The following is a 12,415-nucleotide window of genomic DNA, read 5'->3' as shown; positions in this document are numbered from 1 at the left end:
AATACAAATAACTTACATCTTATTTCAATTATAACATTCATCGATATCTGACTGTCTTTTCAAAGTCACAGATTAATAAAAATAATTATTTCATACATCCACAACTGTTAGTGACCACTGTAACTATAAATTTATTAATATATTTCCTTGTTTTTATTTTTGCTTCAAATAAGAGTAATAAATTAATGATCTGGAATTTAAATGTCCATTGTAAATTAAAACCCAAGAGATTAAAGAAACATACATTTTTATGAGACAAATTAATAAGTTAACTAGTCTATTTATAATTATTAATTTTAATATGTAAAATAATTGATTTCAGCACGACTGGAGAGATGGATTGGAGGAATCTGGGACTGGGAACAAAAATGTTGGGTCTGGGGAGAAACCGGTAAACGGCTGAAATATCAAGGTTTCACCCGAAAATCAAGAAAAAATGGAAACAACGAATGGCACTGCATAGCGATGGATCCAATGGTACTATACAGGTGGAAATCGGCGAGTTGTTTAGAAAGTAAACATTATATATGCGAGACACCATTACGAAACATCGGTTCAAAACCAGAAGATATATTGAAAAAAGTTAAAAAACAAAAAAAAAAAGGAAAAAACAAAGGTAAAGGCAAGAAACAAAAGAATCGTAAACAAAGTATAACAAACAACAATACAGTATAAATTTAAAAAAATTAATCCTTTTTTACATCCTGTGTTTTTTTACTGTTATACTTTTGAATTAAATTTACATAAACATGTTTGTTTAATATATATTCTAACAAGTATTATAATAAATATTTATTAATTTTTTTTACATTAATAATGATGTAGTAGAGAGTTGGTTTTAAACCCTTCTTCCATCATATGACTGAATTCAAATTCGCAATGAACAATCTCATTAAGTTCAAGCAATGATGTTAATCGACAAAGAAAACATATTTCCATGACTTATTTGTCAGTTTTCGATATATTATAATTGCTGTTTTTACTAACCTAACTGGCTATATGTCAGGAATCATTTGCACATACCCTCTTTTATAACTTAAATGGCAACAATAATTCCCAGCTACAATAACTGCCATGTGCACAGGTTTCAGTAAATTGATTGGCTCGGAAATTACCACAAATCTTGTTCAACTTTGTTGAATTTGTGGCTGTATCAATTTGCATCTCTTAGTTCTGTAGCAAGAACTACAGAAAAGCACACATGTATATATATATATATATATATATGTATGTATGGGTCCGGAAACATACATATTATCTTGGGAGCCAACCATCTTCCATCTGGTTAAATGGCCTACCCATTTCCACAGCAAATTACTATCATATATATGGACATTAACCTTACATTTGGTTTTCAACAAAAGATATAAGAAAAAATATATTATGAAAATAATGGCTATAGTTAAGGTATTTCTACTACTATATTTTCATACTCAATGTAAAGGATGACTGCACACTTTATTTTTGTATTTGAAATATATACTCTCTTTAATTTCCTTCATTTTTAATAAAAGTAATTTTTACCTGTCCCCAGTAATAATTATAATAATAACAACTATCAAAATAATTTATAATAATAAACAGGTAACAACAGGAATTAAAAGATTTAGCAATTTATCATTAATGATATAAATTTGTATTAGGTATAAATTTGATATACAAATATGTATATATTATTGTATTAGGTTTATTATAATATTTATTTGTTACTGAATAACAACATACTTTTCAAGTTTAACAGTGATTTATTATAAATTATTTCATTGCACAAATTTAATATTTAATTAAGTTTATATAAAAACCTGTTTTACTTGAAAACAGATTAAAAAAAAAAATTAAAACAATCTAGCAGTTCTAAACAACAAAAAATAAATGCATTTTTTTAGATATCGAAGGTTTATACATAGTTATTTCATAAAAATTGATACACTTAATTAATCTAGTGTAAAATTAACAGCAGCAGTGTTATAAAAACAAGAATTATATTGCTTGCTACAGAATCATATATTATGTTGTTGAAGTCCTCATAAATAAATAGTAATTCTAAAGAACATATAACCTAACATCTAATGAGAAGTTAAAATATAATAAGTCATAACAATAATTATTATTAATGAGTCACGTCATACTTTTAACATATCAATTTGAAATGTTTGCATAACAAACTACAATAAATATATTATTTCATTACAGTTGGCATTATTTTTAAAATATGTTGGTTATTTTTAATATATGTTGGTATGTTTTCTGTTGTCTTAATTGGTACTTTATCTATTCTTCTTATAAGAAAATACTTTTAGAAACTACATTTCATCTTTTATTATTGTAAATGTGAGGATGCTCAGAATGAACCCCGTGTTCATGATTACAGTTAACCTTGTTAATACAGAATTAAATGATAGAAACCGATGTTCAATAGTTAATTTATTGATAAATAAAAAAAATTATTCACTAAAACTTTTGTTATAACTCTCATCATTAAAAATATATTCCATTATGGTAGCATTTTTCAACCTGAGGGTCCCTGGTGATATGAAAGGGGGGGTTGCAAAATTCACCTAAACTTTACACATAAATAATAATGAAAATACAACTTACCAACAATTATCACTTTTGATAAAATTTATTCAAGTGTTTTTGGATCTTCGTCCATTATCAGGAATATGCAATTGAATAAGTTTAAAAATGTTTTATATCCCAACAATTGATTGTCATTGTATAAAAACTTCTGTACTAAAAATATAGTAACAGTCAAAGTAAAAATATGTAATGCCATTAAAGGAATCTCAATTGTTACAACACAACAATTGAGATTCCTTTAATGATATGACATGTTTTACTTTGACTGTTACTATACTTTTGGCACTTATGTTTTTACACAGTGATAACCAAATGTTATGATATAAAACATTTAAATATTTTAACATTTTTAAACTTAATCCGGTTCATATTCCTAAAGATGGACGATGGTCTGAAAGTGCTTCAATAAATTTAACACTTATAATTGTTGGTAAGTTGTATTTTCATTATTTATATTTTTATATAAAAACTAATGGTGCCATGTTGCTAAAATTTAATAATGAGATCATTCTATGAGAAAAAAATTATTACAACTATTTTGCTTACATTTATAAGTGCACATGTAAAGAAAATAAATTAACGAGATGGTTGCATTTGTTTTTCATTTAAAAGTTTTTCCATACATGGATCTATGTCAGAAACACACAAAAGCAAATTGTTTTCAAGTGATAAAAGACGATTCCTATGTTTAGTTTTTAGCACAGATGAAAAACCCTTTTCACAGAGGTAAGAAGTGACAATAGGGATTAATATTTTCAATGCTTCTATGACAAAATTTCCACATTCAGTTTGATGAGCAAGCCAAAACATACATAAATATTCAGATGTAAATTGCAGTTGTATTAGTTTATCGGCACACATTTCGATGAGTGAGTCATGTATCTGAACTGGTAACTTCGCAAACTTTTCAATAAATGGATTCAGTATCCATCTCTTCAAGAAATCATTTTTATCTTCTGGGAAATACTCCGCCAATTGAATTTTCAGCTCATGCAGCAACTGCATCTTCATGCTATCCAAAATGAGATGAAAAATAATGTCTTAATTTCTCCAAATTTTTCTCAATATAAGTTAATCGAAATTGAGTGGAAACATATCAAAATTTTTAGTTTGAAGGAAAATAATCCAGATATCAAGCTTCTTAATGAAAGTATGAACTTTATGTCATAAAGAAAATATTTTTATCATGTCCTTGTAAATTCATATTCAAGTCTTTTAAATGTGAAAATACATCAGCTAAGTAAGCCAACAGCAATACATACTCATTATTCTCTAAAAGCATTGAGAATGATGTTTGTTTATTCTGGAAAAATATTATTAATTCATCTCGAACTTCCAATGGTTAACACTTTCCCTCACGATAACCATCTAATTTCTGTATGGAAAAGAAGAAAACTTTTCTTTTCGCCCATTTCTTCACATAGTTTAACAAACAGTCTATTCTGTACTGGTTGACTTTTAATAAAATTAACCATTTTTACATCTTTACAAAGAATTTGTTTGAGGTTTTCTGGCATATATTTTTGTGACAAGAGCATGTCTGTAAAGGAAGCAGTGCGTCCATTTCCCCTTGATATAAGAGGATTTTTTGATTTTTTCCAGAAATTTACTGTTCTTTCCTGTTATCGCCTTCGCACCATCACTATAAACTGCAATACATTTTGTCCAATCTATGTTATGGTTTTTAGTAATTTCATAAAAAACATCAAAAAGACATTGTCCTGTTGCATGACCGGGTATTGATTTGCAAAATCATTTCGTCTGTCCCTATCGCATTCATATCTAACAAAAAGAAAAGAACTGAAAGAAATATTGGCCACATCTGTTGATTTATCAAACTGAATACTAAAAACTTCACTTGAAACTACTTGCTTAATTATCTAATCATGAACAACGGCAGTCACATCATCTTGATACTGTGTCATTAGAAAGTAGAATTTTTTTTTCAATTTTTTTGCTTCTCCTATGCATATTAAATCACTAATCCTATCAATTGCATATGGGTATATAAGCCATACTCTTAATGCTATGAGATACTTCAAATGTACTTTTATCAGTATGGCTTGATTTACAAATAGAAGCTTGTTGTGGTGAGTAATTTTTTTTCAAAAGATTCCAAGGGTTTGCTTTTATGATTCGGATGTTGTCATCAAAGAGGACTTGAAAGCAAACAACACAATGTGGCTTTCCATTCAATGAGATAAAGCCTAATTTAAATAACTGTTAGTGTAAATATTGTTCTTTTACCAACAGATTCAGTGGATGTAGATGGCTCACTTCGTTTTTTCACAAATTTAGCCATTTTGCATAAGAATCTAATTGAAAAAAAAACCAGTTATGATGTTTAACTGCACACACCCAAAAAACTGAAACCTCAATTATTATTACTATTTTCAATGAAACTATACTTTTAAAAATGCACACTTTGCATTTGAAACCGAATTAACATTCTGCAATCCCTTATACCTTTTTTAATACTGTTCAGAGCACGACATGTTCAAACATGTATGCATGTTCGAACATGATGGTCTCACAGAGAATATTATGCAAGCAGATCAAATTACAAGGAGCACACACACACACACACACACACACACACACACACACACACACACACACACACACACACACACATACACACACACAAGTTCAAATCTGTAAATTGCTCATAAATGCATGTCTATACCTGTCGCTATCAACACATCTAAACAGTCTTAACTAGATTTTATTGGGTTGTAGGATTTTTTTTTGGGGGGGGGGTGAAAATTGTTTCCATGAAATCATTGCCTGGGCACAATATAATTGTTGTAATAAACAAAGATATATCACATTATATAATCAATTAAAATAATAAAATTACAATCTGCTTTATGGCAATTGGCATGAATAGCTGAAGCACACACACACTATAGTAATTCAAATATTGAATACAAACAGACAGCCCTAAGAAACCATAAAACATAAGTTTCATGGATATATAACATATGTTTCATGGTGGGGGGACCCCCAAAACATTTCATGGTGGGGGGTCATGAAATATTCATTATATATATTTTTTTATTTTTTGGGGTTTAAGGAGCTAAAAAGATTGAGAATCACTGCATTACAGCAATCCATATATCCTAATTTATTCATGATTAATGAAATAAAGGGTTTCCAAAAAAAGAAACACAACATTCAACTGCCTGTAACCTTTCATTCAATGGACCAACAAAGGTAATTGTTTGATTATATTAAAAAGAAATTAAGTTATATATAATTAGCGATGCTGAATCTTACACAAGCAGCATTTTGCTTGTTTAATGATAACAAGTGTATGCATAAGAAATAGTAGAGCACATCTCACAGGTCATGACATTTTAATTTGTTGTTATTGTTCAGTGTAAACTTAGGGAAATATACAGTACAATAGTTTCAACATCACTTGATAACTCATGGTTTAAAAATTTTAAAGAGCCAAGAACAGTAGAAAAGGATAAATCTCCTGAAAACCAAGCACTGTCAAAAAACATGTTGAGTGTGTTCAATGGTCTTCTATTAGCTATCTGCAGTCATCAATTACCTGTTGTTTGAAGCTTGGTAATCCTAAATCCTTTTTAAATAACATTACACATTGGAGATTGCAATTATAAGTATAGAAATGTCAACCAAGACATAAAATTAAACCAAAGGACCATACAAAATATGTCAATTTCAGTTCTAGACAAGTCAGGTGATGAAAATTTCTTAAAACATGTTACGTTTACAGATGATGTGACTTTTGTGTCACACACAGCATAAATCTGCATACCTGTTAAATTTGGGAATTAAGGTAACTGAATGAGAAAGTTCCAAAAATTATCTGAAATGCAAGTCTGGTGAGAACTGAGTTACACAAACATTACAGGACTGTTTTTCTTCACAGAAAAAATTATCACAACTACCAAACATTAAAACTACAGATAGATATTACTGGCAACAATCTGCTTTCCTGTAAACAGATGAAATTTATAAAGTTTATGATCCTGGCTGCATATAAATAGGATAGAGTATCACCAAATTTTAGCAAAGGGGTTAGAAATTTCCTCAATAATTAGAGGACTCCCAGATCTTACTGTGTTACATTTTTTCTGAAGACCATTCAATTAACATTGCTCAGAAAAATATTGTGATTCAGACACTTGTGTAAAAACGTAGTGAAAACTACTGATGTTATGATCACTCCAAGAAAGATAGTAAGATTATTTTAATAAATGCAGTATTACAAATACTCATATAGAATTTTATTAACACAGCTTACAAAATTTAACATTTCCTGAATTTTTGAAAGAAACTTCTTAGATCCAAAAAACAATGTAATTTTTTTTTTTTGAAAACCCTTATATTTTTTAAATGACTTCAAAAATGGAGGAGGTTCTAAATTTGACGTACAGTTCATTTTTTTTAAGCTTCACTCTACACCAAATAGGCCAATCCTGAAGATTTTTGAATAAGTTTTTCTCATGATCCTTACATCATAATATTCCTTGTTAACACAGGAAAAGATTTTGAAAGCACATTTTGTTTGTTATCAAATCAATACTGGCCTGTTATAATTTAACAATACATTTACTGAAGACAATCGGTATATGTATTACTTTAAAAATACATATTATTATATTGGCTTCATAAAATCATAGCTCTTACAGCATCAGGTTTTCAGGTACAAAAACTTCATTTAACAGAAGGCTTGTTAAATGGTTTTTGCTTAACACTGAACCAATTTCTTTAAAATTTTTCACTTAAAATTTAACGGGCCTGCATCATTCTAATGGATATTGAAATGGGATTGAAATAACCATCATGGAGCATTAGAACTATCATCATATTTTCATGTTTAACAAACATACCTGAATGTCACTGGAATAAAATTTATACTTGATTTCAATGACACAACTATTATTTTCAATTTTCTTAATAAATATGTTTTTTAATTTTAAAATCTCTGCTATTAAATTTGTTAACACTGTTTAAAGGTTATTTGGACATAGTAGATGAGAAATAAGATTTCAGTTTGTTTAAAGGTTTACCAATGCTAAAATAATGGCAAAAACAACATCCTGAAATTTAATGTGTGCAAGATGTCCAACAGAACATTTTTTTTTTTTTTAAGAATATAGACAAACTTTATAAAAGTAATATATTTTGCATTAAAATTTTTTTTAATTATATAAATACAGTTTTGCTAAATTAATTAAAATGAATCAAAATAATTGATTTTAATACGGGTACATAAAATGACTTTTTAAAAGTCTTTAAAATTTAGCAAACTTATTAAAGCTAAAAATCATGTTTTCTTTTATCACCAAACTATAACCTCACAATTTTCATAAACAAACAAAACTCAGTGCCTACACTCTTACTGCAGTATGTAATGGTGAAATTTTTAAAAGCCACATTATTTTTTTGAGAAACTTCCACATTATCTATCCAATTAAAAACTGTATATTTTACACCTTCATTTGACAGATAAACATTCATTACTTATACACTTAAAACAGTATGTGATAGAAATTTTATATTTATAGTGCATTCAGTTTAAAATGCATTCCATAGTAATTTCATTGCATCCCAAATATAAAATATGTAACAAACCATAGCCAAATAATAAAACTATCAACATAAATTAATTAAATGATTTAAAAAAAGGTAAAAAAGTAATTTATTATCCTTGTGAAAATATTTCCCCAAAATATATAAATTCTAAACAATTGTTTATGAGAGAAAAATTAATTTCTCTCTTTATATCCAAAAATATTTTGGATCATTCAAACAATCTGATGCAGCTTGGCAACATGCATTAAAATTTAATGATCTGGCTAGCGTTCAAATTAATTTAATGGTTCTTTTATTTAAAATGCATACTATTTTTTTTTGCAACTTAATTTTATAGCCTAACTTCTCTTTAAGCTTTCTACATTTGAATAATTTAATTAACCCAAAAATAAAGTCCTGTAGTTTCCCTATTTTATTTCAATGAGATGCAATGGCTTGTTTTGTTTCATAATAAATTAGAGTATCCTGCAATCAAGTGCAATAAAATAAAATTTTGAAAGCCAAGTGAATAAAATTTTGTAAAGGCATAACTCAATGACAAGAATATACGAAATCGATTTTTTTAACCAATCCTTCTTTTCAAAAGTGAAAAACGATAATTTTTAAAAAAGTGAAAAAATTACCTCAAAATTAAGTCTTTAGAGTTACGGTACATCAATTAGAAGTTGCTGAGTACACTAATTACAAATGAAGACATCTATAGTTAAGACATATATAGTTTAAATACTGAGCACAAACACAAGAAAAAATTAGTGTTCCTTAACAGCGCCTGAGCCTGTTCACAAAGGTGACTAGTTTTTTAAGGATATCTTTCAAATGTCCAGCCTATCTCCCAATCTTTGATTCCTTTTATCCCATTGGGTTCTTTGGTGATGTGATATGATGTAGATATGAGAAGCTAATGTTTCCTTGTCATTTATGAGTATATTAGATCTGGTAAGGGATCTGCCAGTGTCCAGCGAGTCTACTACCAGTTCATTGGGTATATAAGCTCAAATTAATAGCAGTCAAAAACCAATTAAAAGAATCCAAGAACACCCAATATTCACTAATAAATTCAATACAGTACAATGTATTTTTTTTTTATTTTAGTACTAAGTAAATCAACCAAACTTTATGATCTCATGGTAGAAAAATTTCCTTTGGGTCTAAGGACCACATCACAGCTTCTCTACTTATGTACAAGATGTAAAAATACATTCAAAGAAACTAAAATGAAGAAAAAACAACTAGATAGCTCTAAATTTTAAAGAAAAGATAGCGCTTATTAATTTTTAAATAATACCTAACCTCATATTTAATGATTTCAAAACAGGTGGAGATTCACAATTCAATCCATTTAAGTTTTGAATTTTTTTTTGTAAGTTTTACCCCACACCTTAACCCAAAAAATCTTTGGCAAAATAATATATCATTTATTTTGACAATTTGAATTTGAAGACTGTTTTTATCATCAGCATCTTGATCATCATTGCTTAGAATTTGATTATTACAGTAAAATGATATAGAGCCTATTTTTTTAGCTGTATAGAGCTTAGTCACGCCATTTTTCACAAACCAAACACAATTTCTGTTTATTTTAAAAATCATTTTCTTCTAAACCTTTTATTTCCCCATCACCTCTATAAGGCCATACATTTATTGCTTATCAGACAATCTTCTTTTCACAGAACTACTTATTAAGCCATCAATCTCCAACCATCTAACACTTTACCTTTTTTCCTTCAATTTTCTCCACTGTTTCATTCATTCATTCATTCATCCTTCTTCAGCCTGGAAACATGAACATTTCTCAACAAATCCATCTGAATAGCTAAGATCCTATTTTTTTTTTTCTTTTTTTTTTTAACCTCCGAGTCCACAGTTAAGCATTACTTCAGAGGATGAGATGAATGATTTGTAGCGTGTGTGAAAATGCCATGCCTGACCGGGATTCGAACTCAGGACCTCTGGGTGGATCCTATTTTTATTTATTTCTTTTAGCACCCGTATATCAGTACCATTTTTAGCACAATCTCTGGACAAAATTTCCAATTCTTTTTAGTCTCATTCTGAAATTCTCTTAGACCACAAAATTAAATACATCATGGTAATTCTTCCTAGTGCAAATCCTGTCCCCTATTTTATTTGACCTTCTACTCTTAAAATCACAGTTAAATATTTATATCTTTGGCATTGTTTTGCCTTCTATTTCTAGATTTTGTACTAGCACTTTTATTACTTAATATTTTGTTTTGTTAAAATTTACAGTTAGTCCCCAATGTAAGACATTAATTTCCTTATAACACCCTCTATATAACATTTATCAGATGCTATAAAAACTTGATCATCTGCAAATGAAAAGTTTAATAAATTATCATCATTAAGACCTTAAGATATTTCAAAGGAATCAGAAAATTTATTCCATGATTTATAGATACAGTTTTGGCCACCTAATATTTCAAAAAGCTTATTTATTAAGCCAGTATTAACTGTCGGTCAAAATTCATTGCTATTTCTTTTTGAATTTTTCTATACAAGCTGTTGTCACAATATGACTGTCTGGCAGTAAAACCACTACGCTCTTCAGTGATATTTACCATCTGTTCCAATTTATTTTTAACAGATTAAACAAAACATAAGATAAAAAAATAATACATACGAGGGTTATTTTTTTTTCAAAGTCTGATCGGTCGCAAAATAAAAACCTGTGCAAAAATCGGATGAACCTTTGTGCATATGTGTCGCACAGCATTTCTAGTATGGCCTTCAATCACGCCACTTCATCTAGTTCTGAACACGCAGCTAGCACCTAAACATATCTAGAACAATAGCATCTCCCGCCAAGTGTGAAGTGCGTGCGGTAATTCGATTTCTTCAGGCTGAGGTGTGTAATGCAACTGAAATTCATTGACGAATAAGTAATGTGTACGGTGAAACTTCAATGAGTGACAGCAAAGTGCGACAATGGTGCAGGAACTTTAAAGCAGGACGTACAGATGTTCATGATGCAGGCGGTCAGGGATGGAAGCGAGTGTCAACCGATGATCTTGTTGAGCGAGTGGATGAGGCAATTCGAGAAAATCATCAGTTCACAATTTTTGTATTGAGTGATTCGTTTCCTGAAATTTCAAGGTCAGCACTCTGCACTATTGTGAGTGAGAGACTTCAGTACCGCAAACTGTGTGCGAGATGGGTTCCCAAGATGCTGTCCGACCATCACAAAACAATGAGAATGGACGCCTCCCTAACGTTTCTCCAGTGCTACCACAATGAAGGAGAAGATTTTTTGAACAAAATTGTCACAGGGGACGAGACATGGGTCCATTTCAAAACTGAAGAAACAAAAGAATAATCCAAACAGTGGATGCATTCTCATTCTCCCAGTAAAACAAAGAAGGAAGTTCAAGCAAACCTTCTCCAACAGAAAGTGTATGGCTACTGTGTTCTGGGACCGGAATGAAGTTCTCTTGGTGGAATTCATGGAACGTGGCATGACCATCACTGCAGCCTCATACTGCCTAACTCTTCAACGTCTACGAAGGGCAATTCAGAATAAGCAGAGAGGAATGTTGTCATCAGGCATTGTCTTTCTCCATGACAATGCTTGGCTGCACACCGCAGCTGTAACAAAGAAGCTCCTGCAGTGTTTTCATTGGGAAGTGTTTGATCACCCACCATACAGCCCGGACTTGGCTCCATCTGCGAACTTGGCTCCATCTGATTTTCACCTCCTTGTTCACATGAAACGCTGGCAAGGAGGACAACATTTTGGCACAGACATCGAGCAGCAGACCAGCGTAGAAACATGGGTAAAAACACAGGCGGCTTCATTCTATGATGAGGGTATTGGAAAGTTGGTACCACGCTATGACAAATGTCTAAATCGGAGTGGCGACTATGTAGAGAAGTGTAACTATGTAAGTACTTGTTACAAATAAAAGATTTTTCATTTTCACGGTGGTTTTAATTTTCTGACCGATCAGACCTTGAAAAAAAAATAATCCTCATATTTCTGCATTGCACATGTCCTTAGATCACACCCAGTAGCAGTCTGTACACTGTACTGGGTGTCAGCATGAAGCTCTCAGCTCGAGTAATAATATACTGTTACTTTGCAGTACTTTTATAATTTTTATTAAGACATAAATTTTTTTACATTTGCATGTCTTTAATTTTTTTTTCATAAATATGCATTTTTTTATAGAATTACACAAATTAAAAATGTAAAATCAGATAAAATTAGAAAAATAAATACAACTACTTAATAAAAACTAACTTG

The 12,415-nt window shown here is 30.0% G+C and overlaps 2 protein-coding genes across 3 annotated transcripts in view; one reads left to right on the top strand and one right to left on the bottom strand.

Annotated features, from left to right (window-relative positions):
- The window catches only part of LOC142331494 (galactose-specific lectin nattectin-like), a 95,134-nt gene extending 92,677 nt beyond the window's left edge, over positions 1 to 2,457 (top strand). The window contains exon 3 of the mRNA XM_075377441.1: positions 323 to 2,457. Within this exon, the coding sequence (XP_075233556.1) occupies positions 323 to 675 (353 nt within the window). The 3' untranslated portion in view covers positions 676 to 2,457. The remainder of the gene's footprint in view (positions 1 to 322) is intronic.
- barc (RRM1_TatSF1_like and RRM2_TatSF1_like domain-containing protein barc) overlaps positions 1 to 12,415 on the bottom strand; it is a 181,421-nt gene that overhangs the window by 147,492 nt on the left and 21,514 nt on the right. The window lies entirely within an intron of this gene.

The sequence above is a fragment of the Lycorma delicatula genome, chromosome 10 (assembly GCF_047948215.1).
Source record: "Lycorma delicatula isolate Av1 chromosome 10, ASM4794821v1, whole genome shotgun sequence".
Classification (NCBI taxonomy): Eukaryota; Metazoa; Arthropoda; class Insecta; order Hemiptera; family Fulgoridae; genus Lycorma; species Lycorma delicatula.
This window is presented reverse-complemented; position numbering and strand designations above follow the sequence as displayed.